Source organism: Perognathus longimembris, chromosome 16 (assembly GCF_023159225.1).
Source record: "Perognathus longimembris pacificus isolate PPM17 chromosome 16, ASM2315922v1, whole genome shotgun sequence".
NCBI classification, from domain to species: Eukaryota; Metazoa; Chordata; class Mammalia; order Rodentia; family Heteromyidae; genus Perognathus; species Perognathus longimembris.
The window spans coordinates 57,182,962-57,202,749 of record NC_063176.1 but is presented as its reverse complement, the minus strand read 5'-3'; the positions used below and the strand labels follow the sequence as shown (position 1 = coordinate 57,202,749).

Below are 19,788 nucleotides of genomic sequence, written 5' to 3'. Positions count from 1 at the left end.
ACCTGGGCTCGAACTCGGAGCCTTGAGCTGTAGTTTGGCTTTTTCACCCAAGGCCAGTGTTCCATCACTTGAGCCCTATCTCAAGTCCTAGCCTTTGCCAGTTAGTTGGAGTTAAGATTATTTCCAGTTTGTCTGCCCAGGGTTGGCTTTGAACCAAAATCCTCAGGTCCAGCTTCCTGAGTAGCTAGGATAACAAGACGTGAGCCACTGGCTGTTTGACCAAAAGCATTTTTAAAGTAAGTTTTTACTAAAAGTAATAATTATTCACTTATTAATTGCAGCTTTTCCTTACTAGATATTGAAGCTTTAATGTATTTTGCAGTGCCTGTTATAGGCTTATAATTATAGAAGATTGCAGTTCTTTATTTTCTGAAGTTCTTAATAAGAAGTTTTGTGGAACATTGTGTAAAAGGGAAGTGTTCTTGAGAGTTTCTCATACCCCCGTCTTATTCTGATTATGTGAAATCTTGATTGTGTGGCTTTAGGCATGGTACTTTTCTCTACTAAGTCTTAATTTGTTCAGGAGTGAAGGGGCAGTGGAGACTTAGGAAGGTTTTATCTGCTGGGCACCCAGGCTCTCTGGTGCCTTCTGCTTGGCCCAGCAGACATGTTCTCCAAATGAACAGAGCCAGGACCGTGCTGTAGTGAAGAATTCAATTAGGTTGCTGAGTCTTCTTTACCTCAGAACTCTTGCTATCGCTTGATGTTGAATTTTCAGTTGTTTTATGTTTTTCATATTGACCATGTGTCTTAGTAAAAAGAAATGTCTAAATGAATGTTTTTGTTTTCAGGGAGTCAGAGGCAATTATTCCAAACATCTTTTTCTTCCTGGTATTACTGTCTTACGAGCGCTACCATTCAAAACAGATCATTGGAATTCCTAAAATCATCCAGCTGTGTGATGGTATCATGGCCAGCGGGAGGAAGGCTGTCACACATGGTAACGGGACACACCTTTCCCTGCCCTACACTGTCCTCTCCCGTCCACTCACACTATGTATGCGCCGTGTGTATGCGTGTCCACGCACGCATGAGTGCATGAACATACCAGTCAGGTGTTTAAAAAGATGCACATGTGCACAAGAGTTTATCATCTACTCAGGGAAAAAAATGTAAGAAACAGATCATGAAGGTACAGATGGAGGCGGGCACTGGTGTCTCACGCTTGTAATCTTAGCTACTCAGGAGGCTAAGATCTGAGGATCATAGTTCAAAGCCAGGAAAGTCCAAAAGGCTTTTATCTGCAATGTTTAACCACCTAAAAGCTGGATGTGGAGTTTTAAGCAGGAGAACAGTAGCCTCGAGCACAAAAGCTCAGGAAGAACGCTCAGACCCTGAGTTCAAACCTCAGGACCAGTGTCAAAAAAATAAAATAAAACAAAATAAAGGTGGTTTCTGAATATCAGTGCTCCCTTTTAAAATAGAAAATGTGTAAGTTTTTATTTCTTTTATTTGGAGAGTATTGTGGTTGAATCTAGATTATCACACTTCTTAGTCAAGTGCTCTATCATTGAGCTACAACTCCAGACTCAGACTTTTTTTTTAATTTTTTTTATGTTGGTCGTGGGGCTTGAAATCAGCCTGGGCACTGTCCCTGACAGTCTTCAGCTCAAGACTAGTGCTCTACCACTTTGAGCCACAGCACCACTTCCTTCCTGTTTTCTGTTTTCTTGTGGTTAATTGGAGATAGGAGTCCCACCGACTTTCCTTGCCCGGGCTGGCTTTGAACCGTGATCCTCAGATCTCACCCTCCTGAGTAGCTAGGATTCGAGGCATGAGCCACCGGTGCCCAGCTCAGACTCAGAAATTTTAAATAAATCACTTTTGTTTTGTATTTCACTGGTGTTAGAGAGGCTAATGGGACCTGATTTAATTTCATCTTGCCTGATTTTTTTTTTTTTTTGGTGGAGGTAAGTATTCAACTAAGTTTTCTAATGATAAATCCATGTACAGCCTGTACACAGATACACTGCTCATTAAGTAACAGGCAAGCAAGGCAGAGCTAGTGGGAAGCCGCAGCTCCTTGTGCACACTGGCACCTCGGCACAACACTCTGCTTGGCCTGATGCTGGGGCTGGCAGATTATTTCACTAGCACTTAAGTTAGAACCACACGGTGGGCCAGCTCTTCAAGCAGTCCCTTCGGCCTGTGGAAAGAGGTGGTATGTGCTTTAAGGACGTTCTATAAAACCTTTTTTTAAAACTTTTGAAACTAGTCTTCCAGCATCTCCCTTTTGGCTCCAGCCTGCTTCTTTGCCAGGAATTTACAGATTGTTTGACATTGGGTAGGGATATATCTTAAGACCCTTGTGTTTTGCACCTGTGAGTATGGTACTGCCACGCAGAGCTTTCTCCTGGGATACGTGGTCATCTAGAAGAAGATGAGTGTGTCCTGTGGGCATATCATCATATGTGGAAATGCATGCTACTGATGGTCAGGATAGATGTGGCTGCACCAGGGTCCCCGCGGGTCACAGTACCTATCTGTATGTGCACATCGTGGGCAATGCATGCAGTGTGCATTGTGTACATCACAGGTCATTGTAGGTAGAAAACTATGCCCATGTCAGGGCATAGCGAGGGTCAGCGAGTGTGCATGCACACCATGGAGCATCTGACTGTACACTGTGTGTGTGTGTGTGTGTGACACCAAACGTTCTCAGAGAGTGTCTGCATATCCCTGAAAGTCAGTGTGTGTGTGTCACCAAGTATCAGAGAATGTGTGTGTGCTATTGCCAAAGAGAATATGAGCGCTCTGCTGAGTCATATTGTGCGGTGTGCAATTCGAATCATTTCTTTTTTTTTTTTTTTTTTTTGGCCAGTCCTGGGGCTTGGACTCAGGGCCTGAGCACTGTCCCTGGCTTCTTTTTGCTCAAGGCTAGCACTCTGCCACATGAGCCACAGCGCCACTTCTGGCCATTTTCTGTATATGTGGTGCTGGGGAATCGAACCCAGGGCCTCATGTATATGAGGCAGGCACTCTTGCCACTAGGCCATATCCCCAGCCCTCGAGTCATTTCTTTGATCATTTTTTTTTCCTGTATGTTTTTCTTGCAATGGTTAATTTAGTTTGACTGCTATTTTGTACCAGAAAAGACTTCTTTAATCTAATGAGCATCCGATTTTTACTTAAAATAGTACTTTACTAAAACAATAATCTAAAGACAGACTAAAATGTATTCTAATGGAAAAGTATTGGTTGCCTTTCTTATTAAATCAAGTAGATTGTGAATTAAACCATGCAGCTGTTTTGCTTATTTTTATTTTATTTATTTATTTATTTGTTTGTTTGTTTGTTTGTTTATTGCCAGTCCTGGGCCTTGAACTCAGGGCCTGAGCACTGTCCCTGGCTTCTTTTTGCTCAAGGCCAGCACTCTGCCACTTGAGCCACAGCGCCACTTCTGGCCATTTTCTATATATGCGGTGCTGGGGAATCGAACCCAGGGCTTCATGTATACGAGGCAGGCTCTCTTGCCACTAGGCCCTATTTCCAGCCCATTTTGCTTATTTTGGATATTTTATTTTTCAAGTAGGATTTTAAATTTGAGGTTTTTTTGTGTGTGTGTGCTTTTCTTGGGGCTGGGCTCTCACTGAGCTTTTGTGCTTAAAGCTAGCACTCTACCACCTAAGCCACAGCCCCACGTCTGGCTTTGTTTTTCTTTTTTCTTTTCTTTTTTTCTTTTTTTTTTTTTGTGCTTCCTAATTGGAGGCTCAGGGACTTTCCTGACTGGGCTAGCTTTGAACCACGGTTTTCAGATCTCAGCTTCCTACTAACTAGGATTATAAGTGTGAGTTTCCAGCACTTGGCTTTGAGTTACCTTTTGTCAAAAATGACTGTGTTGGTTATAGGAATCTTAGCTTTAAAAAAAATAATAAACCTTTACAAAACTTGTCAGTGTTTAGAGAAGAGCTTTGGCCTTCTACAACAATACCAAGATAATTTTACAACACTCATTGATAATCTTAATTTACCCCTTGTTATAGACCAGAGTTTCTTTTTGTCTCTTGTTTTCGAGAACTGTCTCCCAAGTGTAATCTTGTAAAGCCATGTTGCCTTCCCTTTTGTGCCCGTAGCCATACCAGCTCTGCAGCCTATAGTTCATGACCTCTTTGTGTTGAGGGGAACAAATAAGGCTGATGCAGGCAAAGAACTTGAAACCCAGAAGGAAGTGGTGGTGTCGATGTTGCTGAGACTCATCCAGTACCATCAGGTAAGAGGGAAGAAGGACAGTAGTCACGCATACATCACTGGGAGGAAATGCCAGGGAGTCCTGTGTATTATGTATTGGATGTTACTTTGGACCAGTGAGTGAGTGGAGACCGTAGGAGGGCTGGATCTCTAAAACTAGCACAGCCCCTGGAGGCACTGGTACCTTGCTGGCAGTTATCCACCATGCAAGGTACCAAATGTGGCCAGAGGTATTTTGTCAGGGTTCAAGACAGGGTTCAAGAATCAGTTAGTTGCCAGGTACCAGTGGCTCACACATAGAATCCTAGCTACTCAGGAGGCTGAGATCTGAGGGTCATGGTTTGAAGCCAGCCCAGGCAGAAAAGCCCAAGAGACTCTTATCTCCAATTGTCTACCCCAAAAAAGCCTCAAACAGAGATGTGACTCCTGTGATAGAAGACTAACCTTGAACAAAAAACTTAGGGGTTAATAATGCCCAGATCCAGAGTTCAAGCCCCAGGACTCACACTCAAAAAAGCAAGGAAAAAAAACAACAAAAAAAAACAACCCACAAAGTTGGTCAGAAAAGTAGAAATTAAAAGAAATGTGAGGGCTGGGAATGTGGCTTAGCGGTAGAGGGCTTGGCTTGCCTTGTGTGCATGAAGCCCTGGGTTCGATTCGTGAGTACCACATAAACAGAAAAAGCTGGAAGTGGCGCTGTGGCTCAAGTGGCAGAGTGCTAGCCTTGAGCAAAAAGAAGCCAGGGACAGTGCTCAGGCCCGGAGTCCAAGACCTAGGACAGGCCAAAAAAAAAAAAAAAATTAAAATCTGAAATAATTAAAAGGCTCCCTTTTTTATTGCATCTTAACAGAGTTGAGATCTTTTTCCTTTGAGCTGATTTCTGGACTTGTTTTCCTTATGCTCTAACAAGTATTTTGAAGTGGTTTAAGTGTAGCTTTCTTAACTTGTGTTTTTTTGAAATTTATACTGTTGCCTAGCACTCACTTATTTTGTCTTTTTTTTTTTTTTAAGCTGTCAGTCTCTGGATCGTTATAAATCCATAAGTAGAAACAATACTTAATAGAAACAATGCTTTCTTTGTGCACTGGGCATTGCACATTTCTATTTTGTTCAGTTTGTGTAGCATTATATAGCTGATGCCTTGATTAAGCCCCATGATTACAATAACAAATAGTGACATAAAGCGGTGTGAGAGTGTGCAGCCGCCGGCCCTCACAAGCACAGCGGGGCCGGCAGTGCCCTAGGGAAGTGGGTGGTAGCCATACCTACTCCGCACGGTCTCAGCACATCTTACCGAGACTCTGTCACCTTCACAAAATGAAGGGGAGAAATCCTTGTGTGATGTAAGTTCTATACATGGCCTCTGAAGAGAGAAGCCGGCTGTGGAGATGAGGTAGTTGGAGGAGACTGTAGAATTTGCCCCTGCGGTGGGTCAGCAAACTTTTTCTGTAGGTAGTAAGCACGGCCAGCTTCACAGGCCTCGTGGTCTCTGTTGTAATGGCTCCTCTCTGCTATTGTAGCACAGAAGCCGACGTGGCCAGTATGGACATAGATAGCACCGCTGTGTGCCAATAAAACATTTACAAAAGCAGGCCATGGGCTGGCCGTCCCTTGTTACCAGACCTGTGCCAGGCTATATCTTTGTGTAGAAATTATTGTTAATAAATTTCTGCTCAGCCCTGTGCAACTCTTGGAAATAAGTGGTCCTTAATAGAATGCCTTTGCCCAGAGCAAAAGAAATGACATTAATGTTCACAAGAGTCGCAAGGCACCTACAGAATGGTGGGTGCCTCCTGACGCTTACAGTAACTGTAAGTTTAATTTCATTGTGTGCCTTATCATTGATGATAGAATTTTATAAATCCCACAGAAGTAATGCTGGCTGCAAGTCATGCTGATGTCAGCACAGTTGCTGTGCCATCCCTTGCGTTTTCTTGTGGTTTCTCCACATCGGTGTGGATCTCTGTGGGATTGCAACTGTTTGAATTCCAGAGCCTTCCATCTGAGTGGGATCGGGGTGAGAAATGGACTTGTCGGGAGAGGAAGACTGTGTGGGAAGAGAGGTTTCCTAATTGCATACAAACACTCTTGCAGGTGCTGGAGATGTTTATCCTTGTCCTGCAGCAATGCCACAAGGAGAGCGAGGACAAGTGGAAACGCTTATCTCGGCAGGTTGCCGACATCATCCTGCCTATGTTAGCCAAGCAGCAGGTTTGTCACCTGGCCCTGATCTGCTGTCATGTGATTTGCTCCTTTGGAAACGTACTAGGTTGTGATCTTCAAATCATAATACACTCATGCTTTGATGATAGAATTACCAGCCTTTGAGTACAAGGCCCCATGTTTGTTGGGCTTTCTTGCTCATGGCTGCCAGTCTTAACACTTGAGCCGTACCTCCAGCCCAGCATTTTGTTGGTCCATTAGCAATGGAGTCTCTTGGGCTTTCTTGTCCAGGCTGGCTTCACATTGTGATCCTGTAGTTCTCAGTCTCCTGATTAGGATTACAGGCTTGAGGCACTGGCACCTAGCTTAGATGAATTTCTTTTCCCATAACATCCCTCTCTGGCTGGGGTTGAGAACAAGATCTGGACCTGTATGATTTATATAGTAACTTAGTTTTTTCCTATCAGTTATCAGAATTTCTGTAATCAAGTGACATAACTGGTTGTTTAAAAAAATACAGTGGGAAGAACTGATATATGGGCTGTGCCACATCAATGGAACCAAGCTGTTCCTGGTTCTGAACCACCAGGGTTCCCAGGCACCAGAGGCCATGCCTCTCGAAGCACCACTGTAGAGGGGGAGAGGGGGCGGAGTTGTAGATGGGCTGTGCACAGTGCCACCAGAAAGTCTACCAGCTCCCTGGTGCGGCTGGGCTGCATTTATTTACACTAAACAAGTGCTTTAGGTGGCACAGAGTCATGTTTTTTGGCATTTGCTAAAAAGTATAGGTAGACTGAGCAGGTAATTCCATGATGTAATTTCATCATGGACCCTGAGACCACTTGGATGGCGGGGCGGGGGGCGGGGGGGCAAGTGGCAGGAGTCTTGGCTTCTGGTGAGATGGATAAGCAATGCTTGAAGTGAGCCTAAAAGTTAACAAGCCTGAGTGCATACTAAATGCCCAGCTCAACTTGTGCTTCTGTGAATGTGTGGTTAACATTTTAAACTCTTGGCAAGGTCTCCAGTAAGTATCTTAACGCAGATGTGAGTTATCTGCAGCAATGCCTAGCAGTTGTGCAGGTACTGGCAGTGGATACAGTAATGAGTAAAGCAGATTTTAAAAGTGTTTGTCATAAAAGTTTTATTGGGACAGATATAAAAGAGCAGATAACAGAGCAATAAATGAATTAAGTGAATCAGGTGGCAGTAAGTACTGTGCAAAAAATTGAGAGAAGGAAGGTTTAGAGGAGAGGCAACAAGAAAAGGCCCCGTCCTTTTCTTGGCTGTTGACATCTGAGTAAAAGGAAGGAAGGAAGGAAGGGAGGGAAGAAGGAGGGTGGGAGGGAGGGACAGGAAAGAAAGGACGGGAGGAAGGGGAGGGAGGGTGATTCTAGTGAATACCTGGAAACAGTGTTGAGGCCGAGCAACCGGCCATGCAGAGGCCTAAGGTGGGAAGCTGCCTGAAGAGCAAGTAGCCTAGGGACGCAGTCACAGGAAGAGGGAAGGGAGGCCTAGATAAGCAGAGGCCAGTGTGGTAAACTGGGCACCTTGGCACAAAGGAGCAACATGCGATGATTTCAGTCTTACCTGGTTGTTTTCATTCCTGAGGTGAACATAGACTTCCAGGGGAGGGCTGCAGGAGCCAACCCCCATGGTAGAGTACAGGCACCACTAGTTGCATCTTCAGACACAACCTGAAAGTAGGACCAATGGAGATGTGGATGTGGGATGTGAGGGAGAGGTGTTGAGGTGACTTCAGGGTGCCCTAGAGCCTGGGAGCAGGGCCCTGGAGACCGTCAGAGCCTGGTCTGTCTGCTCGATGGGCACGCCTAATAGAGGTGAGGCTGGCCTCTAGACATGATTGCAGAGAGGATGGCAGGGGCACTGGATGAGGTGATGGATGAGGCTGCCAGAGAAAAGTCCTTGTTGGAGCCCACTGGACCGGGCTTCTTAGAGGTCAGAGGGGTTCAGTGAAGGCCATGGAGGAGACACACAGAGAAGGCAGGGCCCTTTGGCGGGAGAAGCGAGGAGCTCAGATGTGAGGCTCCTCAAGCCCAGCGTAGAAAAGGCCTTCCATGGAGGAGCAAGGGGGCAGATGTGGGAGTCCTGAGCTCTCAGCTGACACCACTGGAGCACTAGCATGGGATTTTGGAGAAACAGCCAGCCAGATTTCAACAGGAAGAGAACACTGGGACGAGACGTGGGAAGGGGCAGCGCCAGTGGAGAGAGGAGTGAGAAGAGAGTCATTGCAGAATCAGGGACCCCACTCCTGACAACGGTCTTTGCGGTGGACACAGTGGATTCTAGAGGAAGAAGGAATGGCTCATCTCCTGGTGTTTGTTGACAAGGACTCACCCTCAGCTGTAACATAAGGTAGAAAGTAGAGTCAGTGCCATGATTACTAGGGAATGCCTGACCACATTGTGCTAGGTAGGCTTAGTTTGGAACCATTTGTGCCCATTAAATGTTACAGACTTGAGGGCTTAGAGGCATGGTTCAGATGGTAGAGTGCCAGCCAATGAGCAAAAGCACCAGATAATGAGTCCCAGCCTCTGACAGAAAAAAAGGTAATAGATTTTATAGGCAGTTGCCTTGGGAGTTCTCCATTGTATTGTGAAGTAAGAAAAGGCAAACACGGGCTGGGGATATGGCCTAGTGGCAAGAGTGCTTGCCTCATATACATGAGGCCCTGGGTTCAGTTCCCCAGCACCACATATATAGAAAATGGCCAGAAATGGCGCTGTGGCTCAAGTGGCAGAGTGCTAGCCTTGAGCAAAAAGAAGCCAGGGACAGTGCTCAGGCCCTGAGTCCAAGCCCCAGGACTGGCAAAGAAAAGGCAAACACATACCTAATTCAATGTTTAAAAATGAAACAAAAATCTCTGTGAAGGTAGGTATGTGGTTTCAGGGTCATGGGAAAAGTGAAGATAAGGAGATTTACTGTTTCATTCGTGTTTGTTGCTGACCAGCAAGGTAGGGTAGGATACAGGCCGAGCGGAAAGACAGGGTGTGACATCCATTTTTGGGGGTACTGTCCATTGTGCACAGGGTAGAGATGGAATAAATGCAGCTGAGACTGTGGTTCAGGTAGTATAGTGCTTGAGGATCTGAATTCTGTTTCCAGTTCCATGAAAAGAGATAAAGAAAGGAGGGAGAGAATGAAAGGGAGAAGTGCAGCTGAGACAGTGCTGTCTTGAACGCTTGCTTTGTTCCCTTCCTAAGGGGGGGAGGGTGTTGCCGGCGGTGGTGGTGGGTGCCCTGGAGACACAGAGCCTGCTGTCTGTGAAGCTGCCGTTCCATTAGCTTATGTGGGCATGGCTGTTGTTTATTTCCGCAGATGCATATCGATTCTCATGAAGCCCTTGGAGTGTTAAATACCTTATTTGAGATTTTGGCCCCTTCTTCCCTCCGTCCTGTGGACATGCTTTTGCGGAGTATGTTTGTCACCCCGAGTACAATGGTGAGTGTCACCTCATGCCCCCAGTTTGCCTGGAGGGAAGGAGAGCTTCGGCCCAGGCCTGCCTCCATCTGAGTGATGCTTGAAAGTCTCATTCCCACCTCCTCAGCTGCCTCGGGTGCAGCTGCTGTCACCACGCTTGGAGAACGGGTATAGGGCACATTGGTGGAGTGATGAACTGACAGCCTGGGAAATTCTCACCTTTCTCTTTCTCATTCTGGAAGTTATATATGTTCTTTCTTTCAGGCGTCCGTGAGCACTGTTCAGCTGTGGATATCTGGAATCCTAGCCATTCTGAGAGTTTTGATTTCCCAGTCGACGGAAGATATTGTTCTTTCTCGTATTCAGGAGCTCTCCTTCTCTCCCTATTTAATCTCCTGTCCAGTAATTAACCGTTTAAGAGAAGGGGACAGTAGCTCAACAATGGGAGAGCACAGTGAAAGGAAACAAGTGAAGAGTTTGCCAGAAGAAATATTCTCAAGGTATACGTTCTATCTAAACTTGTAATGCATAGCTTTTGGGAAGTCACATGGTGACTGAAGACAATTCTGAGAGACTCATCTGGAGAGTGCAAGGCCCTGAGTTCAAGCTTCAGTACCTGTCATTCTGAAGGAGGTGTGATTACTTCAAAGTCATAGAAGCAAGAGTGACAGAGCCATTCGCCAATGGCTCATATCTGTAATTTTAGCTACTCAGGAGGCTGAGATTTAGGGATTGTGGTTCAAAGCCAACTTGGGTTGGAAGGTCTGTGAGACTATCTGCACTCACCCACCAAAAAGCTGAAAGTAGAGGTATAGCTGAAATGGTAGACCAACAGCCTTGAGCCAGAAAGCTAAGGGAGAGCGATCAGACCCTGAGTTGGAACCCCAATACCGCTGTGTGTGTGTGTGCATGCAGACACAAGCACACACACAGTGATGGTCATGAAACATTCACTGCCACTTTGTCTAGTGTACCTTAACTTTATTTATTTATTTTTTTGCCAGGCCTGGGCCTTGGACTCAGGGCCTGAGCACTGTCCCTGGCTTCTTTTTGCTCAAGGCTAGCACTCTGCTACTTGAGCCACAGTGCCATTGCTGGCCATTTTCTATATATGTGGTGCTGGGGAATCGAACCCAGGGCTTCGTGTATACGAGGCAAGCACTCTTGCCACTAGAGCATATTCCCAGCCCCCTTAACTTTATTTTTACATTATGCAAATTTCCTGTGCTTATGCCCCATGTATACTTGGCTTACGTGCTCTGTGACAGCTGCCTGTTCAGTGTTGCCTCTTCCTTTCTCTCTTGGAAGGCTTTGTGATGACTTCTTGTTCACTGTCACCCTCTCCCTGTGACAGTCACCTGCTCACTGTCACCCTCCAGCTGTGACGTCCATCTGTTCACTATCACCCTCTCCCTGTGACAGCTGCCTGTTCACTGTCACCCTCTCCCTTTGGCTGCCTGTTTACTGTCATCATCTCCCTGTGATGGCTAACTGTGCTCTCTCTCTCTCTCTCTCTCTCTCTCTCTCTCTCTCTCTCTCTCTCTCTCTCTCTCTCTCGGCAGGTTTCTGTTACAGCTGGTTGGTATTCTTCTAGAGGACATTGTTACAAAACAACTGAAAGTTGAAATGAGTGAACAGCAGCACACTTTCTACTGCCAGGAACTCGGCACTCTGCTCATGTGCCTCATCCACATCTTCAAGTCTGGTAGGTGATGCAGGTGGTCTCTGTGCTCTTCTCTCCTGCACAGTGTGCTCTTAAGATATCGGGACTGTGCTGCTCAGTAGAAGCTCTCCTGTTTGTTGTGCCATTTGAAAATGTTTTGCTGGGCTGGGCATGTGGCCTAAGTGGTAGAGTGGGTTCCATTCCTCAGCACCACATAAACAGAAAAACCCAGAAGTGGTGCTGTGGTTCAAGTGCAAGCCTTAAGCAAAAGCAGTTCAGGGACAGTTCCCAGGCCCTGAGTTCAAGTCTCAGGACTGACAAAGATGTTTTGTTAATATTAAAAGCAAAGTTGAGACCATGCAGTCCAGCAGAGTTGATGTTTATAAGAGGGGCTAACATGGTGACTCAAGTGTGGTATCCACTGGGGGGATAATGGATACACAAGAGCTGGTATGTATGTGATGCCTTAGGTAGTTAGATTTGTCTAGAGATGGAGTTTTCATCTTGAAAAACGGAAGATAATTCTGACATAGGTTCCACCATGGGTGACTCTTGAGGACATTGTGCTAATAGCCAAGCAAACACAAAAGGATAAATGTATGATTTCATTTCCATGAGATATTTAGAGTACAGACAGTTTCAGCTAAAAAAAAACACAAAAAAACAAATAGGTAGGTGGTGGTGATGCTTGGGCCACATTATCAATGTATTAATTCTAGAGCTGTATACTTGAAAATGGTTATGATTCCAGTTGCTTAGTGGCTCATGCCTGCAATCCTAGCTACTCAGGAAGCTGAGATCTGAGGATCATGGGTTGGAGCCAGCCTGGGCAGGAAATCTGTGAGACTCTTATCTTCAATTAACTACCAAAAAAAGCCGGACGTGGAGAAGTAGCTCAAGTGGTCAATTGCCAGTCATGAGTGAAAAATACTTATTGAGCTTTTATTTTAGAATCGATGTATGAATAAAACATGGTTTCGGAACAGAAAAAATACAAATATGTTTTCAGATGTGAAGAATAAATCGCAGTGTTTGGCTCATGTGATAATGTCTAAATTTTCAGGACAACAACCAAAAACACCTGTGGTGGTATTTCTGTCGCTGGGTTGGTTCCCCCCAAGCCGAGGAGCAGGCGAGGGCACCGTGGCTCCTCGTGCTGGGCTCAGGTCTGCGCGGCCGCCTGTGCGGCCGGTGCTCTGTGACCTGTGACATGGGGCTGCCTGCTTACGTGCAGCTGCGTTTCTGGAGAATGTGCCGGTGCTGAGCAGCGGAGGGGAAGACATTACTTCCTGGCCTGAGTACAGTAGCTATTTCTGCTTAAAAAATCAGACTTCTCTATGGACCAAGTACCTGAGCATAGGAAAGAGCTAATTAAGCATGCATCTTGGATGTAAAGTCTTCATGTGACTATGTGGTGCTAGGCTGAGAGGAGCAGGAGATCTCTTCCTAATGATCCATTTATTTTGTTTGCGTCTAGGAATGTTCCGGAGAATCACAGCAGCTGCCACTAAACTCTTGAGCAGTGACAGCAGTAGTGAGGGCAGCTTCTACTCACTGGAGAGCCTGAACACGCGCGTGCGCTCCATGGTGCCCACGCACCCGGCCCTGGTACTCCTCTGGTGCCAGATCCTGCTGCTTGTCAACCACACCGACCACTGCTGGTGGGCTGAGGTGCAGCAGACACCCAGGTGGGCACAGGGCTCCTCCAGCCCAGGGTGCCTGCCAAGTGCTTGGCTCAAGACACCGAGTGATTGGAGGCATCTTCATGAGTCTCTGTAGAATTCTGGCGGTCTTATTAGTCTTTCTTTCATAGGCACTGTGTTGTAAGGGAAAATGCGGTTTGACTACCGGCATTCAAAGTAAGCCGCTGCTTTTTCAACGTGACTTCTTTGACAAATTCTTGGACACTGTTTCATCTTGCCTGCCGCTCTTGTCAGGCCGTGTCCCTCCTGCTAGGTTCTAGGATTTAAATTGGTTCCACAGTGAGACATGTTGTAATAACTTAACAGCATTATGAGTTAAATGTGGTTCTGGTTATTCTTAGATAATGAAGTAATTATTTAGCAAATTTCACAACTGTTTAGAAATAGGATTTTTACAAAATCATTCAGAAAGACTTACTATTAAGTTTCTGGTTGTATATAGCCGCTTTTGTAAGTTTTTCAGCATAAGCCTTGGTGTGTCCAGGTGCTCACTGAGACATTCAGTCATGCTTGGAAGGGAAAACTGTGAGCCATGCCAAGTCCTTTGTGTGGTTTCTGGACAGCTTGCAAACCCTTCCAGAAGTGCAAGTGTGGTCAGATCTTCTCCTTGATGCTAGGAAATGGGGCTTCTGTCAGGCCTTCTGTCCAGCTAGACATCAAGTTAGGGATATGATTGTCTATCTTCGTTGTGCTCTGTGCAGTCTGCAAAGGAAAAAGCAATGCTGGCCACATGTGATCACTCAGCTAGAGGAGGTAGATCCAAACAATACTCAGAGTGCCTAGAGAATGCCTTAGGTCTGTCACAGGAACTCCGCTGTCGGAGCTAGTAGTCAGGTCAGCTCTGTGCTTCTAATAGGTGCAGGTAAGTGAGCCATAAAGCTGGTTTAGATAGGACTTGGAGCCCTTGCTTGCTGGGGCCTGGGAGCCTTTATTTCTGCTAAGCTCCTAAGTGGTGCTGATGCCTCTGGTTCACAGAGCATGCTCTAAGTGACCAGTGCCTTGATGCCACCTAGGCAGCTTATTCCTAATACCAGTGCTGCGTGCTTGCTTGCCTGCCCGTCCACCCGCCCTCCTTTCTTTCTTGCCCTTGAGCTTTAACTCAGTATCAGGGCACTGTCCCTGAACTTTTAAAAGCTCAAGGCTAGCTCTCTACCACTTGAGCCACAGCACCACTTGAGGTTTTCTGGTGGTTAATTGGAGTCTCACAGACTTTCCTGCCCTGCCTGGCTTTGATCCTCAGATCTCAGCCTCCTGAGAAGCTAGGATTACAGGTGTGAAGCCACCACCTACCTGGCAGGCCTCCACCCTTTTATCCAAAATTCTCACAACCCCAATTCTAAGGATTTTTTTTTCTTCTGTTAAGGGATTATGCTTTATTGCCCTGACTACATGTTCAAAACCAAAACAGTTTTGTTAACTTTTTGAAAGAGTGGAATTGGTGGTTTACGCCCATCCCTTGCCTATCAGAAGTCTGTCTGTTCTCAGGCCAGGCAAATACTGTCACTCAGGCCAGCAGGTGCCCTTACTCTGACTTCAAGAACATTTTTAGGCTGATCCTGGGGCTTGAACTCAGTGCTTTGGGTACTGTCCCTAAGCTTTTATACTCAAAGCTAGTGCTCTATTACTTGAACCACAGCTCTGCCTCCAGCTTTTTTTGGTGCTTAATTGGAGATACAAGTGTCACAGACTTTCCTGCCTGAGCTAGCTTCGAGCTGCAATCCTTAGATCTTATACTCCTTGCTAAGTTTACAGGCCTCAAGAAATATTTTAAACATGATCCTGCAATAGGGTATGTACTGGAGAGACATTCACAGTGTAATGTTTATTTAAATTGATAGTAAAGTATAAAAGTTGTTTTCATTTATTATTATTATGTGGCTATACCAAAGGGTTACAGTTACATAAGTCAGGTAATGAGTAACGTGCTTCTTGGTCAATGTCACCACTTCTGTCATTCTGAAAGTGGTTTTCTGATAGTTGACAGTGAGTAAGGCAGACAGGGAATTCACTATCAAACATGGCCAATGTGAATTCTGAAGCAGAAGTGAAGTTTGGATGTGCAGTTTTGTGGTGGATTTTCTCCTTCCATCAAGCACTTCAATGTTCTGCCTGCTACACTCCCTGTGTCCTTACTTTTCCCCATGTGCTTTATATCATAGCCCCAAGTGACTGAGCAGAAATATTAAATATTGCATGCACATCATAGGGACGTAGCAGTTTGAGGATACCTTATCTGTGTAAGAACAAGAATCAAGCATACCTGTGCTCTGTATTGTGCACATGCCTGCTGTTGCCATAGACATTCTGAGGTTATCTGTCACTCCTGATAGGAGACACAGTCTGTCCTGCACAAAGTCGCTTAGCCCCCAGATGTCTGAGGAGGAGGATTCTGACTCGGCAGCCCAGCTTGGCATGTGCAATAGAGAAATCGTGCGAAGGGGAGCGCTCATTCTCTTCTGTGATTATGTTGTAAGTCTGGACATGCTGTGAGTGGGTTGGGGGAAGGCCGAGGGCCATGGCTGGTGAAGTGGGGCCTCTCTGGCCCCAGGCCTCTCCGCAGCATGGGGTCTGTGGTCCTTTTGCAGGCCCTTGCAGTGTTTCCTACTGTTTGGGGAGCTTGGCATCACCCGCGGGTTCTGACTTCGTGGCCTGTGTTGCACATGTTGTAGCATGTGTTGCAGGCAGCAGGCTCTGCGGATTGGATGTCCTGTCTCTTCAGTTAGTTGTGTTCAAACCTTCACTGTGTTTTCAGTGAGGCAAGGTTGACATTTGAGATGTCTTTTCCTGCCAACCTCCTGTGGCCTCCTTGTGGAATTACTACTATCTGCCTTTTGTCTTGCCTGCTTGACAGTGAGCCTTTGATTGTATTTTCCCAGTGTCAGAATCTCCATGACTCAGAGCACTTAACGTGGCTCATTGTGAATCACATTCAAGATTTGATCAGCTTATCCCATGAGCCTCCCGTGCAGGACTTCATTAGTGCCATTCATCGGAATTCTGCCGCTAGCGGCCTTTTCATCCAGGCAATCCAGTCGCGTTGTGAGAATCTCTCAGCTGTAAGTCGGCCAGCTATTGCCTGTCAGCTCTCTCTGTCTTAAAAATGGAGTAATGGCATGTTTACAGCGCTTGTTTCTGTTGGCACAGTAATCAGCTCCCATTTCTTCCTTTTCTTGCACATCAGCCAACCGCTCTGAAGAAGACGCTCCAGTGCTTGGAAGGCATCCACCTGAGCCAGTCGGGCGCCGTGCTCACGCTGTATGTGGACAGGCTGCTGGGCACCCCCTTCCGGGCGCTGGCTCGCATGGTCGACACCCTGGCCTGCCGCCGGGTAGAAATGCTTCTGGCTGCAAATTTGCAGGTACTTAAAAAAATTGATAGTGATTTATGTCAAAACAGTACAGCAAGCAAAACATTTGGCTAGCTGGATTTTCTTTTCCATTAGCTTGGCCTTGATAGAGCCACCAATAGAACGATATACGTCAGGGACAAACTCGTCATTCCATATCTTGTCTGACCAGCTGCTTTTCCTGTTCCCTTGCTGTGCTGTGGACAGATACCCCTTACCAGCTTGTTGTTTTCTCCTGAGGGTGGCCGCTCGTGGCTCCTTACAGATGTCTTCTGGTCTTTGTAGAGCAGCATGGCCCAGTTGCCTGTGGAAGAGCTGAACAGAATCCAGGAGCACCTCCAGAGCAGTGGGCTCGCGCAAAGGTGAGGCTGTGTCTTTGGGGTGCTGTGTTCACGTAGCCAGATTGGAAGGACTTGGACTTGTGCAGGAGCAAACACACAGCCTTAAGCAATTGTAATACTAGAACTGAAGAAAAATGGACAGTTGCACATCTGTTGCATAGGCAGAGAATGCCTGGAATCTGTTGGCTGTTCGAGGAATAGTATATTTCTGTTACTTTTATTTATTGCCCTGTGATGAATAGGAATATGAATTACCAGCTTTATCTTAACCTGATCAAAATACAGCCAAATCACTAGGTAAGAGATCGTGAATCTGAGAGCATTATCTGGCTCTTGGCATGTACAAATTACATCTATATCTTGTCAAATTCTGTCTCCTTATAGCTTTCGGTCTCCAACTTCTGTCTGAAAGTCTTTTAGAAGCCTATCTCAGAAATAATTGCATCTGTAATGTAAGCATAGTTCTGTGGTTACAACCTTGTATCTCATGTGGAGAGGCATGTGGATGACAGTCATTCTGCCATGACTTCAGGCTTAAGGAAGCCTTGCTGATGGTACCCTTAAACGGGCCAAGACACAGTCTGGGGTGATTTTTCAGTTTGCAGAGCCAAATGATGGTGTAGCTTGTTTTATTACCATTCTGGTAGGAGATAATGTTACTCTGTTTTGCCTCTAGCTGCAGTCTTTGGTCTAGATGAGGAAATTAGAAAAAGAGTATGCATACCTCGGGCCAGATGAGATGGATCTTTTATACCACTTTCTCGTGGTTTAAAAATTTTTTGTTCGATGGTTGTTGGGCTTTGAACTTGGCCTGGGCACTGCCCCGAGCTCTTTTTGTTCTACCATGTTGAGCTACAGCGCCACTTTTGGTTTTTGAGTGGGTTAATTGCAGAATAGAGTCTAGTGGGGACGTTTTTTGCGTGGGCTGGCTTCAAACTGCAATCCTCAGACCTCAACCTCCTGAGTAGCTCAGGATTACAGGCGTGAGCCACCAGCACCTGACCGTAACTTGTTTGTGGGAGATTAAACGGGATAGAAGCAATGATCTGTTTTGCATATAATAAAAATATTAGTTTTTATGCCATTATAGTGCTTGTTGAAATATTTTATATAAATGAAATCTCTGGAAAATATTAATAAGATCTATATGATGGCAGTTAAACGTAAGTTAGGCCTGGATTTGCATTTGGAATATCAAAGGGAAAGTTTTCAACAAGCTGCATCTTAAGGAGCCATTTGTATTTCTTTTTCTGGTTTGCAGTGTTGAGACTAAGACTAAAGGACAGAGTAGACTGCAGTTTCATTTGTATTTGTGTTTCAGACATCAAAGGCTCTATTCCCTGCTGGACAGGTTCCGAGTCTCCACCGTGCAAGATTCCCTCAGCCCCCTACCTCCGGTCACTTCCCACCCGCTGGACGGGGATGGGTACATGCCACTGGAAACAGTGATTCCAGACAAAGTTAGTGTCCAGTATGTCTGTGTGATGCCAGGGCACACGTGGAGGTACTGATAGCTCTCTCCAGAATGTGCAGGGGCTGGGAGGTGGAGGGCAGTCTGCGCCCGGGCCCTTCTGACATTCTACCCAGCTCAGCTCACTAGCAGCTCTGGTTGGTGAATGGATTGGGTGCAGGAGAACCATGGTGTCCTAATGCAAAAGACAGTGCTGCTGTGGTACTCTGTGACAGGACGGGGGTGGGGGGGTGGGGGGGAGAATGGCCACAGGGCTGACATGGTACTCTTGTGGCAGGAGGGGAGAGGGGATTACTGGGCAAGTCAGAAGTTGGCTGTTTCAGTCAACTGGAACAGACTGCTGGCAGACTTAGCCTGCCTCCTTTTCCCTGTACCTGCTACCTCTTGCAAATGCTGCCCACTGCCACCAGCTTGGTATGGTGTCATTACCATCACTTCACTACTCACGCCTCAGGATTACGGACCCCATGGGGGTCTCAGGAAAGATGATCTGAGAGTTCAGAAACCAGCAGCCCAAGTGAAGAAAAGCACAGGTTCTCCCCTGTCCTCCTAGGCTCTGTGGAGCCTCTGTGGTCCTGGCTGCTGGGGAAGATGGAGGAGGCAGAGAGCTCATAGACAGTGGTCACTGCAGTGTCTTGTGAGGGTACAGAGGTGGAATTGGCTCACCCTTTCCACTTCCCCCGAGTTTGGAGGAACTTGCCCAGGTGGTGGGGGAAGAAGAGGGAAAACAAAGGACAGAAATACTTGAAGTCTGGTGAGGTAGCCATAAGCCCGGGGAGTGCGTGCCCACAGCCCTCCCAGCCGTCCAGGCTCCCGTGTGACAAGTGTGGAAGCTCCTCCAGTGCTGGCCCGATGGCTGTTTCTTCTTCCCAGGACTGGTACCTTCGTCTGGTTAGATCACAGTGTTGGACCAAGTCAGATTCTGCACTGCTGGAAGGTGCAGAGCTGGTGAATCGCATCCCTGCTGAAGACATGAGCGTGTTCATGATGAGCTCGGTACGGGCGCGGGGGGGGGCACGGGGACCCCCCACGGGCCCCTTAGCATGTCTGCCCTTCACATGACTGATGTGGTAGTGGCTTACATGGGGGACTTGAGTCCTTGCAGGGATAACACACAGCATGGGGCATTATTCCAGCAGGGAACAGGGCAACAGAATCCCCAGAAGCAAGTTGTTTTAACCTTGCCTTGCATTTGTGTCAAGAAAATGCGGGTATCCACAGACAGCAGTCAGTTCTTCATTGTGTGTTTCATAGCAACGAGGAAATGCATTGCATTGGCATCATGGTGCATGCTTTAAGTAACTTGGTTCTGGAATTGATCTTTAATTAGCCCCCTCATGTACATGGGCCCTCATGCCTTCTAGATGTAGTGAGGTTCCTGGTGTCAGAGTATACTGCAGAGCTGGTCCAGCAGGCCCTGTCAGCCACTCTTTAGCCACTCTCAGATCGATGGGGACTGGGAGCTGGCAGATGCT

General features: G+C 46.5%; 1 protein-coding gene across 3 annotated transcripts in view; it reads left to right on the top strand.

Moving 5' to 3' along the window:
• Htt (huntingtin) overlaps positions 1-19,788 on the top strand; it is a 110,949-nt gene that overhangs the window by 61,232 nt on the left and 29,929 nt on the right. For all 3 annotated transcript variants that reach the window (XM_048364904.1, XM_048364903.1, XM_048364902.1), the window contains 13 exons: positions 792-940; positions 4,074-4,210; positions 6,283-6,399; positions 9,688-9,810; positions 10,054-10,289; positions 11,352-11,494; positions 12,930-13,140; positions 15,486-15,624; positions 16,032-16,211; positions 16,337-16,513; positions 16,787-16,863; positions 18,164-18,302; positions 19,187-19,309. In XM_048364904.1, the coding sequence (XP_048220861.1) occupies positions 792-940; positions 4,074-4,210; positions 6,283-6,399; positions 9,688-9,810; positions 10,054-10,289; positions 11,352-11,494; positions 12,930-13,140; positions 15,486-15,624; positions 16,032-16,211; positions 16,337-16,513; positions 16,787-16,863; positions 18,164-18,302; positions 19,187-19,309 (1,951 nt within the window). The remainder of the gene's footprint in view (positions 1-791; positions 941-4,073; positions 4,211-6,282; positions 6,400-9,687; positions 9,811-10,053; positions 10,290-11,351; positions 11,495-12,929; positions 13,141-15,485; positions 15,625-16,031; positions 16,212-16,336; positions 16,514-16,786; positions 16,864-18,163; positions 18,303-19,186; positions 19,310-19,788) is intronic.